The 25,773-nt window shown below is 38.8% G+C and overlaps 1 protein-coding gene across 3 annotated transcripts in view; it reads left to right on the top strand.

Moving 5' to 3' along the window:
- The window catches only part of LOC105222105 (uncharacterized), a 170,758-nt gene that overhangs the window by 123,962 nt on the left and 21,023 nt on the right, over window positions 1-25,773 (top strand). The window contains exon 1 of one of the 3 annotated variants that reach the window (XM_011199293.4): window positions 15,781-16,124. The exons of the other annotated variants lie outside the window; for them this stretch is intronic. Coding sequence (XP_011197595.2) covers window positions 16,062-16,124 — 63 coding nt within the window. The 5' untranslated portion in view covers window positions 15,781-16,061. Of the gene's footprint in view, window positions 1-15,780; window positions 16,125-25,773 lie in introns of those variants that run through there. 3 annotated transcript variants of the gene reach the window in all.

The following is a 25,773-nucleotide window of genomic DNA, read 5'->3' as shown; positions in this document are numbered from 1 at the left end:
TGGGGCACTGCGGTCAGACCCGACCAGCGCAAAAAGGATGTCATGGCAACCTGCACTTACCACACCAAATTAATAGTGACGCGAGGGGAATGTACTCTCAGTCCTGTCTGGGCTTTAACGAGACGGAGGCGGCCTTGGCATTAACCAACCAGCTATTTCTGTAAAGTGTCACTTCTACATAGTAAGGTGCCACAATACCAAGTCTATCAGCCCAAGTTACAACCAAATCCAAAAATAGATCGCCATAAGAATGATCCGTGTCGGACAGAGTTCGATAGACCATACCTGAGTAACTACCGCGATAATTATTCACAATCGTTGCCACGACCGCACCAACAACAACTGACGACTTTACATATCAATCACTTACGCCGCCTTCTTTTAAATAAATAAATTCAACGCAATTCCATCACTTTACCATCGATATGCAAACCAGATCAATTACTTAATTTTTAACCCAATTTTATTACCAACACCACTAACTGTTAAACTTTGAAACACCTTGCGGCAACAGAGCCATACACCAACCCCATAGAATGCCAAGCGAACTGCCAAAAAGTATTTGGGGCTTTGAAGAGCAAGCAACAACAAAGTCAACCAGGCAACCAAGCAACATTGTCGGCCGAACAGCAGCCTCCAACAGCCAACAATGGCAAACTCATCGATGTTTCGGTACTTTCAGCTCAGTAATTGAATTGAATTGAATAACAAAGTGGCGCAGTGGCGCTGCCAAAGCCGCCACAGCCGCTCAACCGAGGCGAAGCGAATCGAAAATCAGCTAGCTACCTTCTTATGGTATGTGTACACACTAACGGTATTTACCCACCCACAATTACCGAAATTGGGCGCGTATTTTACGCTCTCAAATGCCATTATGCGCAGAGTTTATGATGTGAAAAAGCGCCACATAGTGGGGCAGAGCGACAGACTGGCGATGGCGTTAGAATATAGCGACAGATATGAAGTTTAATACTCTATATGTATATACTACTGTATATGTGGGTGGTCCGATATGTGAATAAACTATAAAAGAGAAAATTTTGAAAAAAAAAAATTCATCCTTTTGCACGGTGTACTTGACCTAGTTTTAATTCAAAACGTTGGTCATTACCTTTCCAGATGATAGGACCATGTTCGCCTTCTTCGGAGCAGATTCGCTGAGTGAAATCTACCGCTTCGACTTTCCTTGGAAGACGATCCATGTCTCATCGACGGTTACAAATGGAAACCCTTTCGGTTTGTACTTAAGCGACACAAATACTGTTATGGAGTAACAGTACGGTTTGTTGTTCGAAATCAGACTTGTCACGCCTAGCCTTTCATGCAGGATATAATTCGTGCGGTCTTTTGAGATAGCTCTGACGCTGACTCTACCACGGTCTGCTAATACAAGATCGAGGATCACGTTACATTCTTTAGTAGCCGTTTTTGGGAAAGCAGAATGTAGCTCTCTGTCATCCAAAGAGGAGAGTTTTTATATACCGCATTCAAGCGCTATTTAATTTCACTGGATGATTACGTTTCGAAGCACAAGATTCAAATCACCGACCGATATTGTTCATTTCCCATTTTTCTATAATCCGCGGACACAACCGCTTCTCCATGCGATAAACCCAAAACTACAATTTTGATTCAGCCAAATTGTGGACAAAGTCTACGAGAACGAAATTTTCTCTTGCGGCGCCATTGGGCATTGTGGCTAAGTGCTTATCGGACCACTCTCGGTGCATAAATGTATCGAAAGCTTCTCCAGCTACATTACCAAGGAACAATTACACTCCATATTTATATGTAAGTCTGTATATTTTAAGTTATGTACATATGTCACATCACCACAGCGTTTCAGTTAGTTAGGGCGTAGAAATTTTCTAATGCTTTTCGGCAGTGAAGCGCCCCAACGAAGGAGTGCCTTCAGTCAGTTGAGATTTGTCAGCGGCAGGCAAGTAGTGTGGGTGGTCTTAACTTGCTTAGCTGACGCAGGCTACTTGGATTCCTCAACACTCATCAATAACGCTACTGCAAACGCCAGACTGAGTACAACTATATAGAGTGTGTGAGCGTATGCTGGCAGCGCTGGCGGGGTGTTGCTGCAGAAATTTATTGTCTTTTACGGCCATGGACTGTGCTTATCGATTTTCACAAAGTGATTCGCCTTCATTTCGCCCTTTATTCCTGACATTTTTCACTACATTGATAATGTTTTCTTTTTATTTTCACTTTTTTTATATTTTCATTCACTGCCACTTGGCAGCGCCCTGCTGTTTCACCAATTTTGGCGCTACGCCAAGTGGATCAGTCTCGGCCCCAACGCCCGTGGTTTAGTGCTGCTTCTTTTGTTGTTGCCTCTGTACCGGTAATTCGATTGTGTATATGTGTGTGTGTGCGTTGTTCATTTTGTCGCCTGCGCATTCGTAGCGGCCTTTATCTGCTGTAAATAACGATTATTGCTGGGATTTTTTCAACTTTCTTCTTGCGCCCAACTGTTCAGCGGAAGTCGCTCCATTTTCCTTGCGATTTTTTTTTTCTTTTGCTCCGAATCGGTTGTCCGACTTGTCATTCATTGTGCTTGTATCAGCATTGCGGATGCACAATCTGCTAGCTCCGTTTCCTTGCGCTAGCAGTTGACACAATTTAATAATCACTGCGTGTGGAATCCTTTAATTAAAGACCCAGAAAAATAGCTGACACCAAAGAAGGTATTTAAATCGATTAATTCGGTTAAAAACGCCACGGTTGTGGTTAAGTTAAATGAGAGGCAGTGAATAAGGAATATTTATAGCTGGTGGAGGAGAAAATCCTCTGAGATTAACTGAGGCCATGAAGCAGCTTAGTCGAAGCTAGCGCTTAAGTTAAACAATTACTATCAGCGAATTTTCCGACGCGTTTATTTTGTGGTTTATGCTCTACTTTTCATTTTCTTATCTTCTTGCCAGAAACACTTACGAGTTCTGTGATGTTGTGGATTTCGGTTTGAACTTCTGGTAATGTGAACGAGTAAAATGATACTCAAAATACTAATAGGGGACAAGAAAACTTAATCGAGTTTGAGCTATCTCGCCGACAGATCCGAAAAACACTCGGCGAAGTAGAGGTAATACCCAACTCAGCGCTGAAAACTAAGTCAATCAATAGTCAGGCCACAAAAGACAAAATGATAAGATTTGTAAACTTACGATCTTTCTATACAACGCTGTAGCCAATACATTGGTCTGACCGGATGGCCTTTACAATGCTTCCACATGATTATATTGACAGGTTATACAAAGATTTCTTACCCAGCCTTATTAATTTGTGGCATAAAAATGTCCCTATGGTTGGAAGAATGCAGATAAATTCTGATTAAGAAATCATTCATAACAAATCAAGCTATCCGAGATAATTACGTAGAGGGGATAGTGGCCATACTGCAAGCACAACCAAAGGTTGGACAGTTTCAGAAAACATTATAGCAGGGAAGTAAATGAAATTCTGAATTATTCCTCGGAACCCCATTTATGTTTTCTCCATTGTCTAACTAGCGTAACTTGCCCAGTGAACTCAACTAGACTGCGTTGAATATTTTTATGAGCTTTCCATGAAATTTTGATTACTGGTTAACCTTATCTCAAATCGCAGAAATAAAGTGCAAAGTCTGCCATGAAATAAAACAACAGTTGAAGCCCTTTCGTTATATTATTTATAAAACAACAGTAATTCTGATCCAGTCCTGTTAAGAAATGTTAATCAGATCATACCAATCTACTTAGTTTGTTAGAATGGTAGGCTAGCGAGCTCTTTCAGTGTCTCACGCTGTAGAGTCTTCAGCGTTGCCTTGCTAACGCGGAACTAGTGCACATGATATGCTCTTTTGTTACCCCGGTGCCTTGCTTTTGATATTTATTGCGGTCATCTTGATCTCTCAGCCTCGTTCTGTGTATGCCGCCACCAGACTTTGACCAGTGATTATTCTAATTATGTACCTGCAATCTCTTCTATCAAGAGTGAGCAAGACTTTGTGTAGTTTTGATGCTGACTTTTGCAGTTGTGCGTCTCGGTCAATCGCTTTAGTTATGTACAGCGCAACGAGCCGCTAAACCCTTTCCATTGGCTTCCGTTAGATAGATTTCCGTATGTCTGTCAACCCTAGAGTAGAATTGGTCTTACAATCGTTGTGTAGCACCAGTGCAAGACAGAGGGAGAAATCCCCAGGTTGTGCCGAGCACCTGTCTGCATGCATATAAGGCATTGTTTCTTTCTCTTTTTTCAGCATTGTGCTTCCACTGAAGTTTACCATCCAAGACTAACCCAAGATACTTCGTGCAGCCCTTTAGAGAGAGTTGTGTCCCATTTATCAAAAGGAACCTCCATTAAGTTTGTAATTTCTAGCAAAAAAAGCACAGCTTTGTTTTCCCCGGACTCAACCGAAGTCTGATTTGCGATGTTCAATTCTGGACTGTATTGGGAGTAGTGATCATAGTACTGCTAATGGTGTTTGGATAAGCTTTGCCGTCTAAATTCCTTTATAGTTTATTCCTTCCAACTATACAAAGGAACAGAGATAACACTCAACCCTGCGGAGTGCTTATACAGACTTCCTTGTTCATTCTAAAGTCGTTCCATTCTAATTTTATCCTTCCAGAGCTCAAGAGGCTTCTGTTTTATAGCAATTACTGATTCGATAATATTCAATATATATTCCGTAGAAACGTTATTGAATGCTCCACAAATGTCCACGAAGACCCCAAGAAAGTATTCCTTATACTCAACGTGCCTCTTCTTCTATATTGGCGTAGACAGCGGTTACGCGGTTATAGCCGAGTTCTTCCTTTTCGATGTTTAGCGCCAATTGGAGATTCCAAGTGTACCAAGGTATTTCCTTCATTCCCTCAAAAAAATCGATTTTCTGAAGCCTCTAAACCAGGCTCCCCCCTTAAGATAACTTCGCAGAGACGCTGCGTCCCTTAATTTATAATTAAATTTTAAACTACATTGAAAACTATAAATTGTTATTATACAATAAATTTTAAAAATATTTCTCCCAGAAGGTCCCCAAAATTCATCATATTTTATGACTATTAAATACTATAAAATTTATAAGCTTATCAACGCCAAACTCACTTGAAACGTTAATACAACAGCAAGTAGGCTATATTAGCTAGCCTCACCAAAACTGAGTCAACCATTCCAACCATTAACTCGAAAGTGACATATTTAATGAAATGTCACTAAGGGAACTGTCATAAAACCAATACCCCCTTATTTAGGTATACCCCCAAAACACGAGTTCATTTCAGTTTGCCACCCTTAAAATTGTAAAATACTCGCGACAAAAGCTAAGCACTCAATAAGTCCGTCTGTTGTTTAGACTACGGCCGTATAACCTGTCATAATTTTGTATTGAAGTTGGAGTACACAACACACTCGTGTTCTTATAATGATAAGATTGCATGGGTTGGAGGAGAATTATTGCCATTTTCGAGAGCTATGCACTAGGCAAACTTACTACTTAAGGGTGACTGCTGCTAAGCCAACTACGCGCCACTTCTTAACGGCTCCATTAAACACAGACTCGCGCATAACGGCTGATAGCGAGGAGGTGAGCGAATGGAATTAATGTGTATGATGCGACGTAGCACCTGCTTGTTAATAGCGATGATGAATAATGTAAGGTCCTCAAGGCATTACACGACACAAATATCATGCACGAGTGTGTGCGTATATTTGTAGGTCTGTGCTGGTCGCACAACAAAAGCGAAAATATGCATGTACGTAGCATGCTGGAAGCTCTTCACAAAAGGTTATAAAGTCGCCAATTAGGCCGAGAGCACAGCTTCCTTTCGGTATGTGTCTGAAAGTGAGTTTGTTTTTGTTTGTATGTAAGTTTAATTGTATGTTTGTATGTGTGCCTCGAACGTCCAAACAACCTTTATAGGCTACAAGGTGTACTCAATATAAGACTTTATTCAAGTTGATTCGACGTATATGTATGTGGTTCTGAAATTTATGCTCGCAGCTTCCTCCAAGCAAGAAACCCAGTAGGAAATTGTGGAGTTAAATATTTTTTTATCAGAACTGGAAAACTTTTAGCTAATAAATTTTTTATAATCATTTAGAAATGCAATGGAAGAACTATATAATAAAAACTATAGTGTCGGACTTTCTGACTATTTGAGCGTTTTTCAGGTCGAGATTGCTGCCATTAAAGTAGCAGTGTCTATAGATCTAATACTCCAGAGTCCAACCACAGAAAAATGAGTTTCCTGCTGATATTAGCGCGACTATGCCAGCTTTGAGCTCAAAATCTGAGCGTACGGACTTTGAGCTCAAGGCTAGTATAGTAGGAGTAATTTCAGAATCGGCTTAGTGAAGGAAAGACTAACCTCAATATGAACGGTTTCAACTTAATTCTTGATACAGTTTCTTGTTGTTATGGAGCGACAGAAAACATTTCTGTAGTAATTTCGAGACATGGTGCCGAGTTGACAGTCCTTGGCCGAATAAAAATGCGGGTCCGTTCCGGTTACTTAGACCCGACTTTCATGGCATCTTGGGAATCTTTTTTACAGATTCGCTCGTAACTATGTCTCAGCAGGGTTAATTTACTTCTAGCTTTAGCGGTTCATAGTCATCGTCCTTTCGTTTTCGTATCGTAGGGTTCAAAACCATAACGACTGAAAGTACTGAAGGCTGCTTGGAAATAGACGGAATAGAAACCTTTCAACACTTCGTTCTTGACTATCACATCCTTTGCCTTTAAAATTTTCAGATTTCACGAGGTAAGCTAATGAACTTTGTCGACACATAAGATCTAATTATGTCATTTGCTTAACTCGTATATAGCTGTCCACGTGCGAACCCCATCTTGAAGATCTTCTTTTTCTTTTCTGGTGTAGACACTGCTTACGCGGTTATAGTCGAGTTAACAAGAGCGGTCCAGCCGTTTTTTCTTTTCGCATTTTGGGCGCCAATTCGAGAATGTTTTCATCCATACGGATCTTGAAGATCAGTCAATGAATATAATTAAGCTAATCTTACAATAATTCGAAAAAGTTGCCAAAACTTTGTAGAGAACTCCTCCAATACTTCGCTAATGATCGACACACGAATAAATTTTTGTTTTCTCTTCAAGTGACGACTTCGCGATAGTTCTCAACCAGTTCACAGAAATATTGAGACAACGTCTTGTTATATCGACTAATCTTCTAATGGTCGTCATCAAAAGGGGGTCTCTCATCCGAGGCTGGTTGAAACTTTTCACTGGGGGGTTTTTTTTACGTGGCGGGTCCCAAACCCAACGTACAACCCTATGCAGGGTTTGTTTCACCTTCTCACTTTAGCTCGCCTTCAAACGGATGTTCTTAGGCTATCTAGAGGATACTTGGTCAAAGACCGGAAGTCGTGAGCTGCTTGAGTCATATGTAAAAGAATCGTTTCTGGCTACTCCCAAGTGAATGGCGATCAGAGAACTTTCCTCACTTGCCTGAACTTCTACACATGACTCCATCCTCCCTTTTTCTTCTAATGGCGACGAACCGAAGATCTTTATAAAATTTGAAACTATGGAGAATCTATGAAAGAGAAGATGCTTCCTTGAATGTCAGAAAAGTAAATCCAGTAATTGTAAAACTGAAAAAAAAAAACAAAAACTCTAAATATTTCTCTTCATAGGCTATGAAAATTTTGACTTTTTCTTGCCAGTTCGAAACTTTCGAAAAGGAAGACTGTTTGTGACATAAAATAACGATGCAAAATCTCTCAGCAGCTTTTATGAGGAAACACAACAATTCAAAATAGTAATGGAGTTCAAAACACTAGACCATAACTAATTCTGAACCAGTTAATTTTCCTACAAGGACTCTACGCTCGCACATATGTATATATGTAAGTCTGCTTCTAAGAACACCTTTATGCTGATAAGCTCATTGACGACTTGTTTGCCACTGTGCTCGATTCCGCGTCACGCTCATACTAAATAATAGACGCTTGAGTGCATTATACAGCGTTGTATTCGCGGCTTGTACCGGGTACTCGCACTCGAAGTATGCTACTTAATGTTTTTTTCAATTTTTTTTTTTTAATTTTTTACAAAAACTGTATGTCTGTTTGTATGCAAGTGGGCGTGTTTGCGCAAACATATGCCGCTGCCACTTGAAAGCGAAAGCTAATTTCGCGTCATTCAGTCTGAGCGCCGCTGATACCCGAGTGCATTCGGCGTTTTTCAACTTTTTGTTCACGCTGATTATTTTATTTCTTTCCTCTTGATTTCTCAGTACTTTGCCGCATTTTATTTTTCATAAATAAGTGTATGTACATATATATTTTTAAGAGGGATTTTGCGGCGCTCGTTCATCTTAATTTCAAGTATCTGTTCAGTTTAATGTCCCAGAAAAATTCACGCATTCATGTGCCAACATTGAAGTGACTCTTTTGGCACTCCAAGCACCACTGTATGTGCTTTGTAATGCACGCAGTGGACCGGGAGTGTGCGGTGTGTGGAGGGGGTTACAGTTGGAAGGACACATGCCACATTCGAGTGTGTACTTTAAGATTTTTGCCTCTAATTAAAATTTACAGCTCGGCTAATTAGCGTGTGGCAAGGATGTTTTCGACAACCCACATCCAGCACTTGGAGTGGATAATAGATGTTGGGCGGGTTTGGCGGCGTGTAATAGGTGTTGCAACAGCCAATTACGCAACTCGAGAATTTGACAGTACATTTTTGAGTTTTTTTTTTTTGACCGAAGTGTGCACTTTTGTCATATGTGTGTCAATGAAAGTGTATTTAAAGAATTAATAGTGAAATATTTTTAAGTTGAAATGAATCTTACAGCAGTTCTCCAAATTTATATTGGTGGTGGAGATTCCAAATTGGCATGGGGGTAAGTTTTATACTGAAATCATGACATAATGATACCGTGGAGAAAGATCTTAGCTTGTCTAGGATAAACCATATTATTCATCTGACCTCTAAATAGAAATACTCATACTCTCATGACCTCTTCTTTTTTGGCACCTTAAAATTCATGCCGATAGAAATTATTATATTAACTTACTGTATAAGACTAATTAGTCAATCTTTATCTCCATAATATATGATTATGAACGCCTTCTTCAATAGAGACGTCACAAAAGTAAACCGATAGTGACAGTGAACGTCCCCATATTTTCCCGCCCTTTTGACATTTCTCATCAGTAAGGTTTGCCATTTCATCATGGAAAGATATACGATTCAACAACGAGTAGAAATCATTAAAATTTACTACCGAAATTCGGAGTCAGTTGCCTCAGAGCACTACGTCCAATTTATGGTGTTCATAGTCGTCCTGTCAAATTAACTAATAAACGTCTAGTAGAAAAATTTTAATCCACAGGCATGAAACAAAATTGAGGAAAACCCAAATCAGTCTTTCAAACGTCGTTCTCAAGCACTGGGCATCTCTGTGACGTCGTTGTGGCGAATTTTGCGAATAGATCTTGGCCTAAATCCTTACAAAATCAAATTGGTGCAAGAACTGAAGCCGCTTGACCACCAAAAACGTCGTATGTCTAAGAATTGGGTTGAGCACCAACTTGAAAATGATCTGGATTTTCATTGAAAAATCATCTTCAGCGATGAGGCTCATTTCTGGCTTTCCGGTTAAGCAAAATATGGGTTATTGGACAGTTAGCAATCCACAAGCACTCCATGAATCGCCATTGCGTCCCAAAAAAATTATTTTGTTAATTATTTTGTTGCGGTTTATGGGCCGGCGGCGTCATTGTATCGTACTTCTTCCGACATGATCAAGAGTGGTACGTTACTGTGAATGGGAATTACTATCGTTCAATGAATAACTGATCATTTTTGGCCCGAAATGGATGATATGGACTTGGACAATATGTGGTTCTAACCTGACGGCGTCACAAGCCAAACAGAGAATGTCACAATCGATTTATTGAAAATCAAGTTTGGTGAACGTGTTATCTCACGGATTGGCCCGGTGAATTGGCCTCTCGATCGTGCGATTTGATTTTAGACTTTGGACTATTTTTTGTGGGACTACGTCAAATCGATGATCTATGCCAACAAGCCAGCTATGATTAATGAACTTCGTACGAATATCAAACGTGAGTAGCAGCGGTATCGGCCGATTTATGCCTGAAAACCGTCGAAAATTTTGTTCAGCGTCTAAACTTCTGCAAGCGTGCTGTGGTGGCTATGCGAAAGAAATCGAGTTCCATACCAATTTGCATAAAGAATTTCATTGATATTCCAAACCGTTTTTGTTTTACATAAAAACTTTTGTAGCGCTCTTATTGAAAACCCAGTCATACAGAGAATAACAACATGTGATCATACAAGTAGACATGTTCTTCTCTTGAAGCAAACCAATCAGACACCCAATTTTCGACTTCTGCGTAGGAATCGAAAAACTGCTCAGCCAAAGCGTATGCCAACGAGGAAAACAAGGGGTAATTGGAAGGGGCTAAGTCTGGTGAATACGACGAGTAGGGTAGCAGCTTCCAGCTAAGTATTTAGGTTGATTGTATCCTGAAACGATTTTGCTTTATGGCAGGTGCATTGTCGTGTAACAAAATTACTTTGCCGTGTCTTCTGGGCCATTTTGGTCGTTTTTCGATCCATGCATGGTTAAGATTGATGTTTTGTAGTCTGCGCGATTAGTAGCGATTAGTATTAACAGTTTCACAAGGTTTTAAAAGCTCATGATATACCACACCCTTCTGATCCCACCACACACAGAGCATTGTCTTCTTACCGAATCCCGATTAACCCATGATTTTCCCGTTTAAGATTTTTAAAATAAATCAATTTTCCATCACCAGTGACCATTTCTATGCAAAGCTGATTTTCTTTCGTGTCTTTCAAGCAAAATTTCACAGGTGTTTTTCGGTTTTTCGAAACAGTTAATACAGAAATAGCTTTCGTTTAATCAATTAGACCTATAGTGAGTTGAACTTGAGATTGCAGAGAGACATCTAGCCTATTGTTTTTACCCCGGACCTTGTTATTCTAACCAACCATCTCAGTTAATCAAAAAAGGCATAACAGATTCGGAAGATATTGCTAAGTATTATGCAATTTTTCGTAACTTCTAAAGGTATCAAGGCCTGGACTTGAATGTCGAAACTCAACGAGCACACCATTTTGAGGTTAGTTAAAAAGCTACATTCATAATTTTTTTATGTAACCAAGAGAAACTTATAGTAACCCTTTCTCAGATAACTTTCATCATTCCGTATGGTTAACTCACACTAAATACAACAAACTCTTCAAGGTTGCTAAAAACTATAATATTTTGCTAACTTTGGAAATATATTCGTTCCTAACACACCACATCATTTGAAGTTCAACATAAACTCTATAAAATTCATTCGCCTTTCATAGTTTGCGTGCGTTTTTTCGCGTTTTATTTGCACTTATGATTCATCACATTACCGTCTGGTGTCATTTGCAAAACAACCCTGTAATAATGCAAACTACCCTTGTGTCAAGTTCCCCTTTTTAATTTATTTCAAAACAAGCTTGCATTAATATTTGTAGTTGTTATTTGACATTCGGTCCGTTTCATTATACTTTTTCCGCCCGTTCAACATGCTCTTATTTCAAGAAAATTGCTAAAGAGCGTTAAAATTAAAGGCAAAATTCGTGAGACGCGTGACAACAAACTACATGACACCCACTCTACGCGATAAATTATTGATTTTGATTGTTGCAATGTTGAGAAAAAAGGGTTCTCAGATGCAGTGCTGTCATGCGTATGCACTAATACCGAGCAACCCTAAAAAACTAACGCACTTTTCAGAGCTTCGAATTAAACTCTACATGCAATTTATGGAAGAATACATAACCATGACGCGTCGATCTCGGAGGGCTGCGATATATTCAAGAGAAGCTTTTCATATCAGAAATACACTCGAAAGAGTAGTAACGCCTACCAAAGGATTACAGTTATTTGTCGAGCAATCTTCTGTAATATGGTAAATTCGACAATACGGAAAAGACTGGAATGAAATAATGAAAAAACGGATAAATCTGACATATTTTCTGAAGACAATAGAATTGATTTGACATTTTACGTCTGCAAATAACTTCAAAGTTCAGTGCCAGATGGGTGTGCTCCCTTCTGCCGATGATAAATTAAACCTCTTATAGCATTCTAAAGAGTTCTTAATATCCTATAGCCGGTTTTATAATTATTGGCAATTTTTTATGTTTTTTTTAAGATATGAAGGAGGATTTAAAATATCTTCTTCGGGATTGTCATGCAACGTGTGTGGTGTAGCCACTAAAACACTCTCCATTAAATTTTTCCTTGACCCGCTTGGAACGCTTTCGCGCTACTTTAGGGGGCAAGGCTTCCAAAATGGACCCATTACAAATCGGTTTCTACTCCCCTTGCGTCCTGGGATGTCTATGAGGCAATTTATTCCCAATTTTCGCCACTAACTATAATATTTTCGTTTAGATTTACCGTATGTAGTTGTTCAAGCTTGCGCCCTCCGTGCTTCTTCCATGGTGGTACTTAACCTTGGACGAGCATCGTTATTTTGTCGTTGTTTGCAAAACACGATGATAGTTCGTCGAATCGACTAACAAAGCACGTCCAGGGTTAAAAAGGTTATGGTTTGCATAGTCAAGTGGATCGTCTCCATTGCTCTCCTTTGTCGATCGATCTTGCCATTGTTCAAGGTTTTCTTTCTCGCCAATTGTCTTGAAAGCATGTGTATTACTGTTCCATCTCCTTCTCTCCTTTTCAAGTAGATCTTATGGGATTTTTTTGGCAATAGACAAAAATATATTTTCAATGGCCTGTATGAAAATAGTCTTGAAATCCAACGCAGAATCACTCTTGTCAACAATTGTGACTTTGGGCTGAGTAGGCAATTGAAAAGTAAAGTAGATATAGAAATTATTTTTCAAAAGTTAAAAAAAAATAATTAAAATACAGAATATCTAGTTAACAAAACTAGATCTTCATTAATTTTTTGTCTCTAGTGTATTGAATATAGAGGGATATTAGAAACGGGTATGATGGGAAACGATAATAAATTCTTGGTTTTGATCGGTGGTTCACATTTGATGGTCATAATTTCAGAGCTATGTGTTCGTAATATCGTTTGAGTGTGTTTAAAATATTTTTCTTCACATTGAACTTGCTTACTTATATATATATTTTCCCGTAGTTCCTAGGTGGAACATAGGGCCTTGCTTACGCAGAACAGACAAAATAACGAATGTCAAATGTAAATTCTAATTAAAATTCACTAGATGAAATCAAGAGTAAGCTCATTTGAAGTATTAATATACATATGTATGTAGCTTTCCGAATGATATGTATTACCGGAAATCATTAACCATTAAAAAAATCATAAACCCAAACGATCCAGTTTAGAATATTTTCATTACAGGTAGTGACAGTAGAAAACCTAGAAGAAAAATGTTCCAAAGAACTTTGTTTCAGTACTATTAATTACATAAAAAATCTCATCCAGCACTCGTAAATATAATTATGAAAAGAATTTTATGAAAGTATTAAAAGAAAAGTATATTTGTGCACATAACTTTCTGATTTTTAGAAATAATACAAACAGCCGTAATTTTTGCCGTTATAAGCCTGAATGTCATGGAAAATAACAAAAAAAAAATCAAAGAACATAAATAGAAAATGTTTAGAAGTCACGTTGATTATACCATAGAATAATAAGCCCAAAACAAAAGGTAAATAATCTACAATAAGCTTGACAGTGCTTTGAAATCCGATTCCCCTTCAGAACAAAACGCCTTTGTAAGATTATTAAAACTGAAAAAATCACATAAAAAATATCATTTTACACAATTAAACTGAAATAAATTCGCAAACGTGTAGATTACGTATGAAAATGTTGTGGAAAAACATAAGTATGTACATATGTAATATAATCAACTTACGTATAATTATATGTATGTAAGTAGAATTGCGTATTACCCAGGGTGGACGAATTTTTGAAATTTAAATAACCGCCAAATTAAAACCAATTTTGCGAATGAAGAGTGGTTTTTAGACATGTGATTTTCAAGAAGAAATAAAAGTAAAAAAAGGATAAATCAAGAAACGGCTTTCAAAAAGATCAACTCTGAAATAAGTATAGTCTCATTGAAAACCACACGGTTAAATAAAGAACCGGTGTAATAAAGGGTGATCCATTTCGAGAAACCTCAAAATTATTAATTAATCGGAAATGTATATTATCATTCGAAAGAACATTTTTTGGAATTTATTTTTTGAAAATTATTTCTTCAAAATTTTGACCGCGGCTACGTCTCAGATGGATCATCCTTTGAGTTAAATTTTCGATGGCATTTCGATTAGTAACGGTCGAATAACACACGTGCTATTTTGCTCCAGACCTGAATCGAAACAGGATTGTCTGCATAGACTTTAGACTTATCCCCAAAGGCGAAGTCTATCGACGTGATATCACACGATCTTGGTAACCAATCGAACGGCCCAAAACGTGAAATTATCTGCTCATCGAAGTGTTCTCCCAATAAATCCATTGATTGATATGATGTGTGAGAAGTGGCGCCATCCTGCTGAAACCAAATGTCGCCGATATAACGAGTTTCAATTTCAGGCATCAAGTAGTCGGTTAGCTTGACGAGATCGCCATTGATGGGCATAATTTTTGAAGAAATATGAACCGATTATTCCACCGGCCTACAAACTACACCAAACCGTTGTTTTATTTGGATGAAATTGCAGCTTTTGAATCTCTTCAGGTTGCTCTTCATCTCAAATGCGTCAATGTTGTTTGTTCCCATACCAATTGAGCCAGAAATTGGCCTCATCGTTGAATAAAATTTGGCACGAAAACGTCAGACCTTCTTGGAAGCCCATAGACCGAAGCGATGTTGCTACGAACGGTGCCGAATCGACTCTCCATGGTCTTCGTGTACATTCTCAGCTACGGCTGCTATATTTTCTTCACTGCGTGCTGGAAGTGGTCTACTATAGAAAAAAGTACCTCCACTTGGACCACCCGTTACTATCTATCCAGCAATTATAGTCTTCCATAAGCTCCATATATGAATATATGTATGTATATCGGTTCTTTCGCAAAAAAAACGTCAAGTACCCAACAAAACAGTCTAAAGTCAAGTTAGTAATCCTAATTTGTATTCATGAGATTTTTCTATAGCAAAAAAAAAAATACATGTTCCTAAAGAAACCTTGATACAATTTCAGCTCTAAAAACCCACTTAAGCTTAAGCGTTAGCTATAGGCATATAAATATACTATATCTACAATATTTTAAATACATGTCTGTAAAACAATTTTTATTAAAATGCAACTCGTCCAAACAAACGTCAATGTTTGACAGCAGCTCCAGTTCTAACCGGCCATCACTTAAACCCGTTAACCCCCGCGACCCCTAATCGATTACACGACAAATCAAAATAAACAACTACACTCACCGAGATGCACTCACTCTCCCTTCAGTAGGGAAGCAACAACAATAATATTTCAGTGTCACGAACAGCTGAGCGCCATCCAACAGTTGAATGTCTGAGCCGCCGCCTGGTTGTGAGACTGAGTGGTCACGAGATGCCGGCCGGCTGCACGACATGTCGCGACTTTAGCGAGGGTTGTTCCTCCTTTACACATGCATACATATACGTTATATTATGTGTGAGCGTTTGCTATGCCGACGACCTTTTGCAAGACGCTTTCGCTAGTTTCGGCGCTGCTTTTCAGTTTGCGAGCGGCAGCTTTTCAAAGCGCACTAGTACTAGTAACTATTTATTTACGACGGTTGATTCTCGATTTTTTGTTGTGTTATTTTTTTTTTTTCATTTTCCCCTCGCGCTGCTTGTTGTACTTATTCATTTATGAACGCGGTAGAAGTCTGGTGTAAAAGGGAGAACACGTGTGCAAAACGAAAATATAAATAATTTTTATTATTTTAGTGCAATCGTAACAAAAACGGGAATACTAATTCATGTAGTCGGTATATTCAATTAATTAAGAACGAAATTAAGTGTATTTTTTGTTGGTTAAAATTTCTTTTTTGTTGATGATAATTTCAATTTGACAGCTATTATGTTTGTTATGCCACGTTTCCACTACAAACCTTTGAAATACGGCAATTTCGGCTGCAATGTGGTAAGTGGTTAATAGTGTGTAGTGATGAACATTTGAAGTTTGATGTTATTTCAATAAAGTGAAAACTTATTGACTGGCGTAAATGGTATACAGTTGACTGAATAGTAGAACTATACTGGTTATATTAATGGTAGATCTGAAGGAATGGATAAAAGATCAATTGAAAAGTCCATGGCCTGATACATAGATGGCGCTACCATATGATACTTCAAAAGACGCGTGTAAATAATATCATTTTGAGTGAAGCAACTTTTGTTGTTGTGAAAAAAATGGATAAAAAGGAATTTCGCGTGTTAAAAAACTACAGTTGAAGCAAAAACCTGGCTCGATAACAAATTGTTGGACACTATCCCAGGAAAATCAACCATCAAAGATTGGTATGCTAAGTTAAGAGGTGGAAAAATAAGCATCGAAGATGGTAAAAGCAGTGGAGGCCCAAAGGAGGTTGGTTACCGATCAAAAAAGTCCATAAACTAGTTTTGGGTGACCGTAAAATGAAGCAGTTTGATACCAGTTGAGATACCAGGCTCTTTAGATATATCAACTGAACGTGTACATCACATTATTCACTCTGTTCAAAATGGGTACCGCGCGAGCTCAATTTGACCACAACCGATGACGAGCTAATGATTCGGAGTAGTATTTGGGGAAGTTTAATTGTAATAAACCCGAGTTTTTGTATCGATATGTAACAATGGATGAAACGTGGCTCCATAATTTCACTCCACAATTCAATCGACAGTCATCCGAGTGAATTTACACTAAGAACCCGCTCTAAACCGTGGAAAAACACAACGGTCATTTGGCAAGGTTATGTGGCCTGTATTTTGAACATGGAATACATTTTATTGACTGCCTTGAAAAAGGAAGGGCCATCAATAGTGACTATTTCATAGCGTTATTGGAGCTTTTAAAAAGACGAAATCGCCGAAAAACGGCCACATTCAAAGAAAAAGAAGTTTTGTTTCACCAAGACAATGCAACATGTCACAAGTCAGTGAAAGCAATGGCAAAAACTCATGAATTGGACTTCGAATTGTTTATGCATCCACCGAGTTCTGCACATCTGCACATCAGACCTCAAAATAATGTTCGCAGGGAAGAAATCTTCGTCGAATGAGAAGGTTATGGCCGAAACTGAGGCCTATTTTGAAGCAAAGAACAAATCGTACTACAAAAATAGTATCGAAAATATGGAGGGACGCTATAATCAGTGTGTCAACCTTGAAGGGAACTTTGTTGAGTAAAAAAAAAGAATTTTGGCAAAAGTATATGTTTTATACTGGTGACCGAGGACTTTTCAATTGACCTGTTATATTTGGTATATCGGATACGATTCTGAAGATGTAGGAATTTAACCTACTGCTGTATCCAGAACGAATTTGCGCAAGCGTTCACCCCAGATTCGCGGAGCAACTCGAACTCTTCGTCTACAATGGTGGTAGTTCGACTCCAAGTACGCCATTTACTAAGAGGGAGTCGATGAAGGTGTCGATGGCTCTACTGTAAAAGGCGGTCTGTGCGTGTCTTAAGTTTGTTACGTCCGAAGTCTGTTCGTCGTACTGTTCGATATCGTCCACGTAATCAATTAAAAACCTCTTGAAGTGCCTACGAGACGACTTCGGTGTAAGCACTGAGCTACAGAGATGGTTTCTGCAAAAGTATTTCAGCAGAAGCATAAATTATGATCTAAAGCAACGCTACAATCTCCAAATATAAATTGTACAGATCGGACCTCTATAGAATGTAGATAAAAATCAAGACAAAGATCCTTTTGTACCATATCGTATTGTACTATAAGAAATCCAGCTATGTAGGGTATAAGAACTTTGGTACAGCCAAAGTTAACGGTTTTTATTAATCTGTTTTTAGACGCTGCTTACGCGGCTATAGCCAAGTTTACGTCAGCGCGTCAATCGTCCATTCGGACGACATGTCCTAGCCAACATAGTCACTGTCTCTAAATTCGCTGAGCAGAGCCAATGTCGATCTATTATCTACGACTTCGAAGTTATGACTGTCAACAGTGACATGGAAGGCAAGTCGTGAGTACGACGATTGTTTGTTTGATGACAGGTGATATTTATCTTGCCCTCGTCCACCACCACACCCAGTCTGGAGAAAGCAAACCTAACGTCGCGGTTGTTCAGGCCAATTATATCAATATCATCGGCGTACGCCAACTGTACAGCTGTATTATTTTCTCCAGCAGTAGATAGAATAGTCTCGCGATATGGATATATTATGGTCACTTTCAATTATTTAGCAATCAATTTTGGTCTGCGAGCTCAGGCATAAAGCAATCAAATAATAATCAACGCTTTGACAGTTTCGGCTCTCCACTGCTTCCCATCGCTCTGACTAAATGTCAGCACTGCAACAATAAATCTACAACATTCATAATTCATTTTCACAAATCCCGAACAGTCACTCATTTGTAGACACTCTTACACATGCATATTTATCAAAATTACAAAAAACAGCAAGTGTTTCGTGCCATTCATTTGCGGCTTTGGAATCCATAGACACACCACCACCCAGTGATTTTAATGCTAATGCTTAATGTTAATTAAATATTACGCATGTTCATATTTTCGGAAAATCTCCGCCTCATATTTTCTATAAAACCGAAGTTAAGCCGAGGAATCTACTCAAGCTGAACGGCGACTATGTGCAACAACAAGTATAAAATTTAAGCCCTTCCTGTGCTGTGGTAGACTCAACGAACCAAGCAACCAGCCAAACAACCACCTTGGCACCCACACCCAACAAAAACAGCAACAAATAAATATAAAACATGTTCCCACCCCGCATCGCCAGTGCATTTGGCAACGCACGTGCACATGCCACACGCAAGCGGATATTGCCAATGCCGCCTCCCCAGCTTCGTGTCCTTTCCTACGGCCTCGTTTGCTTTCCGCCTTGTCTTGTTGTTGTTGTTGTTTGTCAAAGTCGGCAAAGCCAAGTTGGCGCTCTAGCGGGTTCATGTCATATCCACTGCTTGCCACCCGCCCACATGCCTTCCAGCTTTCGCCTGAGCTGTGCGGTATGCTCGGGGCTTTGTCAAAACATGGCATTATGTTCGCACCAATGCAACATGTTGCCAGGATTTGTTTTGTTAATTCGTGCAACTGTTTGAAAATTGCCAACAACCCTTGCAAGCGGCATTCAAATTTCCACAAACTCCCAAAAAAAAATGTCTTTTGTTATTGTATTACTACGCCAACAACAACATAAACAATATCACAAAGGGCATCGGCAAATGGCATCCCCTGTTGCTTTATATCACTCAAGTACTTGTGCGTCTATGAAGTCCATTTGAATACTCATCAAATTGATATTTATGCAGATGCGCACACACTTCCTCTCCCCTCTCGCGATCTCACACTCAAACCACACACACACAATATCCCTGACAGACGTGCTTAAAGAAATTTTCGGCACAGACGCCCGACGGCCTGGCTGTCCGGTCCACAGGATATGCTCAACTGACACTTGTAATTTATTTTAATTTCGCTTCAACTCTAAACCTCTCACCCGCTGTGAAGTGAATATGCATGTTTTGCCCGACATCGCAGTTATCGGTTATGATTCGGCCATAGAATACGTCAGCTTATGGCTCATATGATTCATTTATGCTAATTATGGCAGCGTGCAACCGACAAGTCGTCGTGGTAACTGTGCCTATTTGAGCGAATGACAATGCGGAATTTCCAAAATCTCGCTGATTTGTTTGCGACAACTGCGCCCCCAGTGGGGTCCACAACGCTAACTCACTAGATGAAAGCATCGATGGCTGGTGGTTGCTTTGCGTTTTGGGGTTGTTCCGATGCTGGCAGACATACATACATATAGTACATACGTTTGGAAATTTTTATTGCTTCGAGCTATTTTTTAAGCTATTCAATTATGCGTATATTTCTAATGATAAATTGTTGCAAAATGCTTTGCATTTAACTTCGCAATACAAATATTCAAATTAAGTGCTTGATACATGAAGCCAGTCTACGCTTGTAAATAGGTGGGCGGTGCTTTCAGTTTTTTGTCTCTGATGAAGTCTGTTGGCTACTGCGCATTGCTTTTGTCTTTAATAATTTGAAACTGGTAATGGAAATTTGTTGGATTGTTTAACTTAATAAATTTTAACCGATTATAGGGCCTCACAAATCCTTTAGTTCAACTTCGGTTGGGAAGATCAGTCAATCTTAGCTGTCTGTTAATATTGGAAAACCACATAGTACATATTAGCATATTCTGAAAATATTAGAGTTTTCATTCCGGAATTTTTGTCAAAAAATGTGTGAATTAAAATGATTTTTCCATCACAACCCCTAAAGTTCGCTTAATGCAGGCCGATTCATTTCCCTCTTGCCGTTGCTTTTGTCACAAGTTTGGTAACATTCTTTGAAGAAAGTAATCAGCTTCGGAAAGTTGCCTATCGATTCTTTCATTGCAATACACGACTACATTATTTCAAGAGTACTGGCGTAAATAAACCAGCAGCGATAAAATCGAACCGTAGAAATAACCCAACGACAGTCTATGTAACTAGAACGGACCCAGATTTTTATCCGGCTAAGAAATGTCAAGTCGGCCCGTCGGTATTGTTATTTAACGCCACAACAACAATAACTAGGTGAATTTGACAGTTTGAGCCACCCTTAAATATTCTCGTCGGAGTTTATTATACTATATTAAAGAAGAAGAAGTGGAGAGTTTGCTTAGTCAAGTTCTACAACATTTGATATACCATATATCTATAAGACTTCTTGAGGGAAATTATTAAATATAATACTTTCCCCGTAAGCACAACGTCATGAAGTAACTTGCAACCGGTATGCAGAAGTCTAACATGTACCTCAAAGAGTAATATAGGTATACATAGAGTCTATGTCATAGACCTACTATTAGATACTAATGTCAGATAAAGATTCAGTGTAATTCAAGCTGAAATATTCGTACAGAATTTCAATGCTTCTTTGCGAACTTTAAGAAACACTGTCAAATTTTGATACCTCATTTAGTTCCTTGATTTGGGAAGTCGGGAACGGAAAACTATTATGTGTACCCTTATATTAGTTTTCCCATTTCTACTTTGATTGGTCGAGGCTTTAGGATTTTTTGTGACATCTTTAGCCACAACGGTAGGCCATCCAGATCGGTAAGTTTAGCCGTTCAATCCGCTCTATCAGTACCTGTATATCTTCAAACGAATTTTTTTCGGAACAGTACTTTTAAAATTTGCTGTGCGGCACAGTGAATAATCGAATATAAATAATCCGATCACTATGAAATTGTTCTGCCTGTTCTCCATACACTGACCTACCAGTTTTTTGACCTGATCAAATGAGCATATAATAAATTTTTTTATTTTCGGCAAAGTCACCTGGTTCGCCAAAGGTAAGACTGCCGAGTTGTTTGAACCTCAGCGTTGCAAAGTCTAGATAATGAAAGACAAAGTGCCTGGTTGTTTCCACCTCACCCTCCTCAATACAACTTTGTCAACTTACGTCCGCCAAGATTTTTAACCTTATCACATGAGTGCCTATGTCGAGTAAGAGCGCCTAAGATGAACTCTGCGGCAAGATGAACTCTGTTAAGAGCAAGTAGTTCAGAAGATATCTGGCATTCGCCCAGGAGCGGTTCCTCGGTCAGAGCCGGCTAAGCAGACATTAAGATTGAATGAGAACTTCTTGCAGAAAACTCTCCCTCTAAACTTCCCTTCTAGCTTCGATCAATTATTGGAAAGACTCTCTCCGTATCTTCTGTAGCAACTTCCACCCATTCACATAACCCTTGTCCATATGTGAGTAGAGAGCAGGTCACCACGAGTAGCCGCTACGACGCAATAATCCAAGTTTTCAGGAATGCATGTGAAAGAAGAGAGAATTTCTGTAATTCTTTGAGAATCACTTCAGGATTGGAAAATCTTTATTTAAACGTCATTGAAGATCATATGTAATTGGATTATTAAATATTTACTTTTTGTTTCAAAAAAGATCATGTACCTTAATTATTCCCAAAAATTGCGAGCGGTGTCCGATGAAATCTTGAACTTGAATCGGACGCCTCTAGTGCGCAGGATAGGTGTCGCGACGAAGTTTATAATCAAAAAGGGAGTTGATGAAAATGAAGGTTATTTCTTTCTCCCGGCGTAACGATGTTGCTAGTAGAGAGCTAAATCGAATGTTGTGTCAAAATGGCCGTAGGGCACAGGTTCGCTGACGTGTCGAATTAGCTGACGAATGGGGTGAATCGCTGTAGAATCGAGAACAACAATCGCTTTGGTGCCGAAAAGTATAATCGAACGAGATGAATCTGCTGCAAGAACCATCCTGGTGTGGTGTACAGGAGCGGTGTTGCGCTATGTTATGTTGACCTATGTGGTGATGCACAAGTGTGCTGTATTCAGGTGTGGTGTACAGTGGTATGGTATATTTGGGTTACGTTATATGGCTGATCTAGAGATATCGCACGTGGAGTGATATATTATACATACACCTGTAGTCCTTTGAGAAGCCATGGAAAAGAAGAACTCGAGCTTATAAATTAGCAAAACGGCTAGAAAATAATGAGTTCGGTGAGATGTCTGATGATATGCACTCCTAAGTGTTTAATTCTTGACTTCCCAAACGCGGGACAGTCAAGAAGAAACCTTTTAGTTGTTTCCACCTCATTGTCTTCCGTAAAACTTCTGCAAGTGACGTCTGGTAAGATTCCCAACCTTACACCATGGCCGCCAATAGGACAATGGCCTGTTAATAAATCTACTGCTACCTTAATGGCTGAAAGCTCGGCTTGAAAGTCTGACACTGGAGTTGATAGAGAGCTGCTGACAGTAAACCCCTCCACCAGCCTTCCTCCGAAGCTTTGAAACTATATAATATATATATAAAGTATGTTAGGATGTGACCTTGAAAGGAAAAAAAATGTTTCTCTAATTTTTATATAAAATAGTCCACCATACCAAAAAATTCAAAAAAAAACTTGCAGTTAATTTAAATTAAAAAAATTAAACAGTGCGGCCCCGTTCCTCAGCATGCATCACCATACTTTTATCGCTCCCTATATTATATACTATGTATATATATACCAGAGTGTTCCTTGGTGATTACAGCTAAGTCAAAACTGCACCCCAGAAACCAGTTAAAAAATAAATATCACTAACAACTAACATAGCGAGATTAGGCTGAAGAAGTAAGAACACCAACACCAAAGCACAAAACGCCACAAAACAGCTGAGGCGACCTCCAGCCTTCTGGCGTGCCAACTCGCCTGTCATGTCATGTCAAACGAACATGTCATTTGCTTAGCTACTGTCTTGTGTCTAATCTCATTGCTGTGGCAGCTGCTTCACCCACACCCAAATTGTGGCGCCACCAATGCTGCCCCAACTACTGGGCTTTGGCGCCAATCACACCACCAACAAAAGATTACCCGCGCGGCAACAGCAAAAACAAAGTAATATGTGTATGTTTGTGTAAATACAGCAACTTCCACGTTAAGCAAAACAAAGTGCTAAAATCATGCAAGAAAAACGCTTAGCAGAGGAGCGCAAGCACTTGGCACTTGACGGCAGCCAGTCTAGTGAATCGTGAAAGAATTTTACGACAATGATTTTTGATGACTTTCCTTTGCCGGCTGCCACTTGTGATATTGGCTCATTGCTTATATTTTATTTACATACTTACACACTTTCACATACATATGTACATATATACATTATTCTTTTTGTTTAAATGTCGCTGGTCAGCAGTTTGCACGCGCGTGTGTGTGTGTGGTATCTATAATCATATGCGTCTGCTGTAGTATTTTCTTTTATTTTAATATCTGACTTCCGCTTGATTAAGCACTCTTACTCACTTACTACACGCATAAATACATATTAATGACATTACGCATTCACTCAGCCGCTTGACAATACACACACATTGATATGAGTGCTATTTATAAATTTACATATATGTATGTAAGCCTAAGTATATTAGTACATACAATAAAGATATACCATACGGAAGTCAGTGCTCATTGAAATTTACGAGTTTCTTTATTTACTATAAATTTATGCTCCTTAATTAAATTTTATTAATTAATACTAACAAAAACAAATGCCTAAAATCGAAAGTAGTCATGAATTCTTTGTATGCTTAATGAATCATAGACTTCAATAACGTTGGAAAAATTAAAGTAAACAACATAATTAACTTCGAATGCCAGAATACCCTTCACGAATAAAAAAGTGTCAATTTTAGAACATTATTTTGAACGATCAATTTGTATCTGCGGATACGTTGAGGATGGTGCAGAAAGCCTTTGGTGATGAGGCTATGTCTAAAAAAATTTATACAAGTGGTAATAGTGAGTTCCAAGCCGGCCGTGAACGTGTCGAAGACGAAGAGCGTCCAGGGCGACCATTAACCTCAACCGACGAAGCTCACGTTCAACAAATCAAAGATTTGGTGTTTAAAAACCGTCGATTAACAATTAGAGACCTTGCTGATGAAGATGGCATATCGAAAGGCTCAGCCAATACCATTTTGAAGGATGTTTTGCGGCTCAAGTGCGTCAAATCTCGACTGGTACCGAAAACATTGAATTTTTTGGAAAAAAGGCGTCGCGTTGAAGTGTGTGAAACGATGCTTTCCGACTACCATGAAATGCATTATAACTGGCGATGAGACTTGGATCTATGCTTACGACCCCGTAACAACCGATCAAAATCAAGGTCATGTTGACTGTTTTCTTCGATTATCGTGGTGTTGTGCAGTATGAATTCTTTCCAACCGGTCAAACAGTCAACAAGGAATATTATTTGAACGTTATGTGTCGTTTGCGTAACGCTATCCGCCTAAAAAGGCCTGAATTGTGGAAAGACAATTCTTGGTTTTTACACCACGATAATGCACAATCCCATACTGCCCTCGTAATTCGTGATCATTTCGCCAAAAACTCAACCCATATCGTTCCGCAACCACTGTATTCACCTGATCTGGCGCAGAGCGACTTCTGGCTATTCACCAAGCTCAAAAGACCGCTCCGGGAACACCGTTTTTATACGATAGAGGAGATTCAAGCCGCAGCGAAGACGAAACTGAAGGCTATCCCGGAAAGTGACTACAACCAGTGTTTCGAAGATTGGAAAATCCGTTGGCATAAGTGCATTGCATCGAAAGGGGATTACTTTGAAAGGGATGAAATTGATTTGAAAGAATAAAAAAAGAATTTTCAAAATAAATACAATGTCACCTTATTTTTCGGCAAAATACTTAAAAAATCATAGAAACCAAAGAGTGATTAACTTAATAATAAATTATCTATGCCTCCCACATTGCTCATTGCACTAAATTTAGAGTTTCTCTACTAATAACTTGATTTTACTTCAATTTGAATAGCTTTCGAAATGTTTATTGCCATATTTTTTATGTCCAGGAAAGCGCAATTATTCATTTGTATAAGTCCATACATATTTATTACATTTGTGTATGAATCTTGCCTTACAATTAATTACAAATTCTGTGGAACGAAGTGTTGATAGGAATTTTTTCATTAAAATTGCCTGTCATGGCAGTCGATAATAAATATAATATAGTTATGTATACATATATGAATATATGTTAATAAATAAATTAAAAAAAATATGGTTTATACT

The sequence above is a fragment of the Bactrocera dorsalis genome, chromosome 3 (assembly GCF_023373825.1).
Source record: "Bactrocera dorsalis isolate Fly_Bdor chromosome 3, ASM2337382v1, whole genome shotgun sequence".
Taxonomy (NCBI): domain Eukaryota; kingdom Metazoa; phylum Arthropoda; class Insecta; order Diptera; family Tephritidae; genus Bactrocera; species Bactrocera dorsalis.
This window is presented reverse-complemented; position numbering and strand designations above follow the sequence as displayed.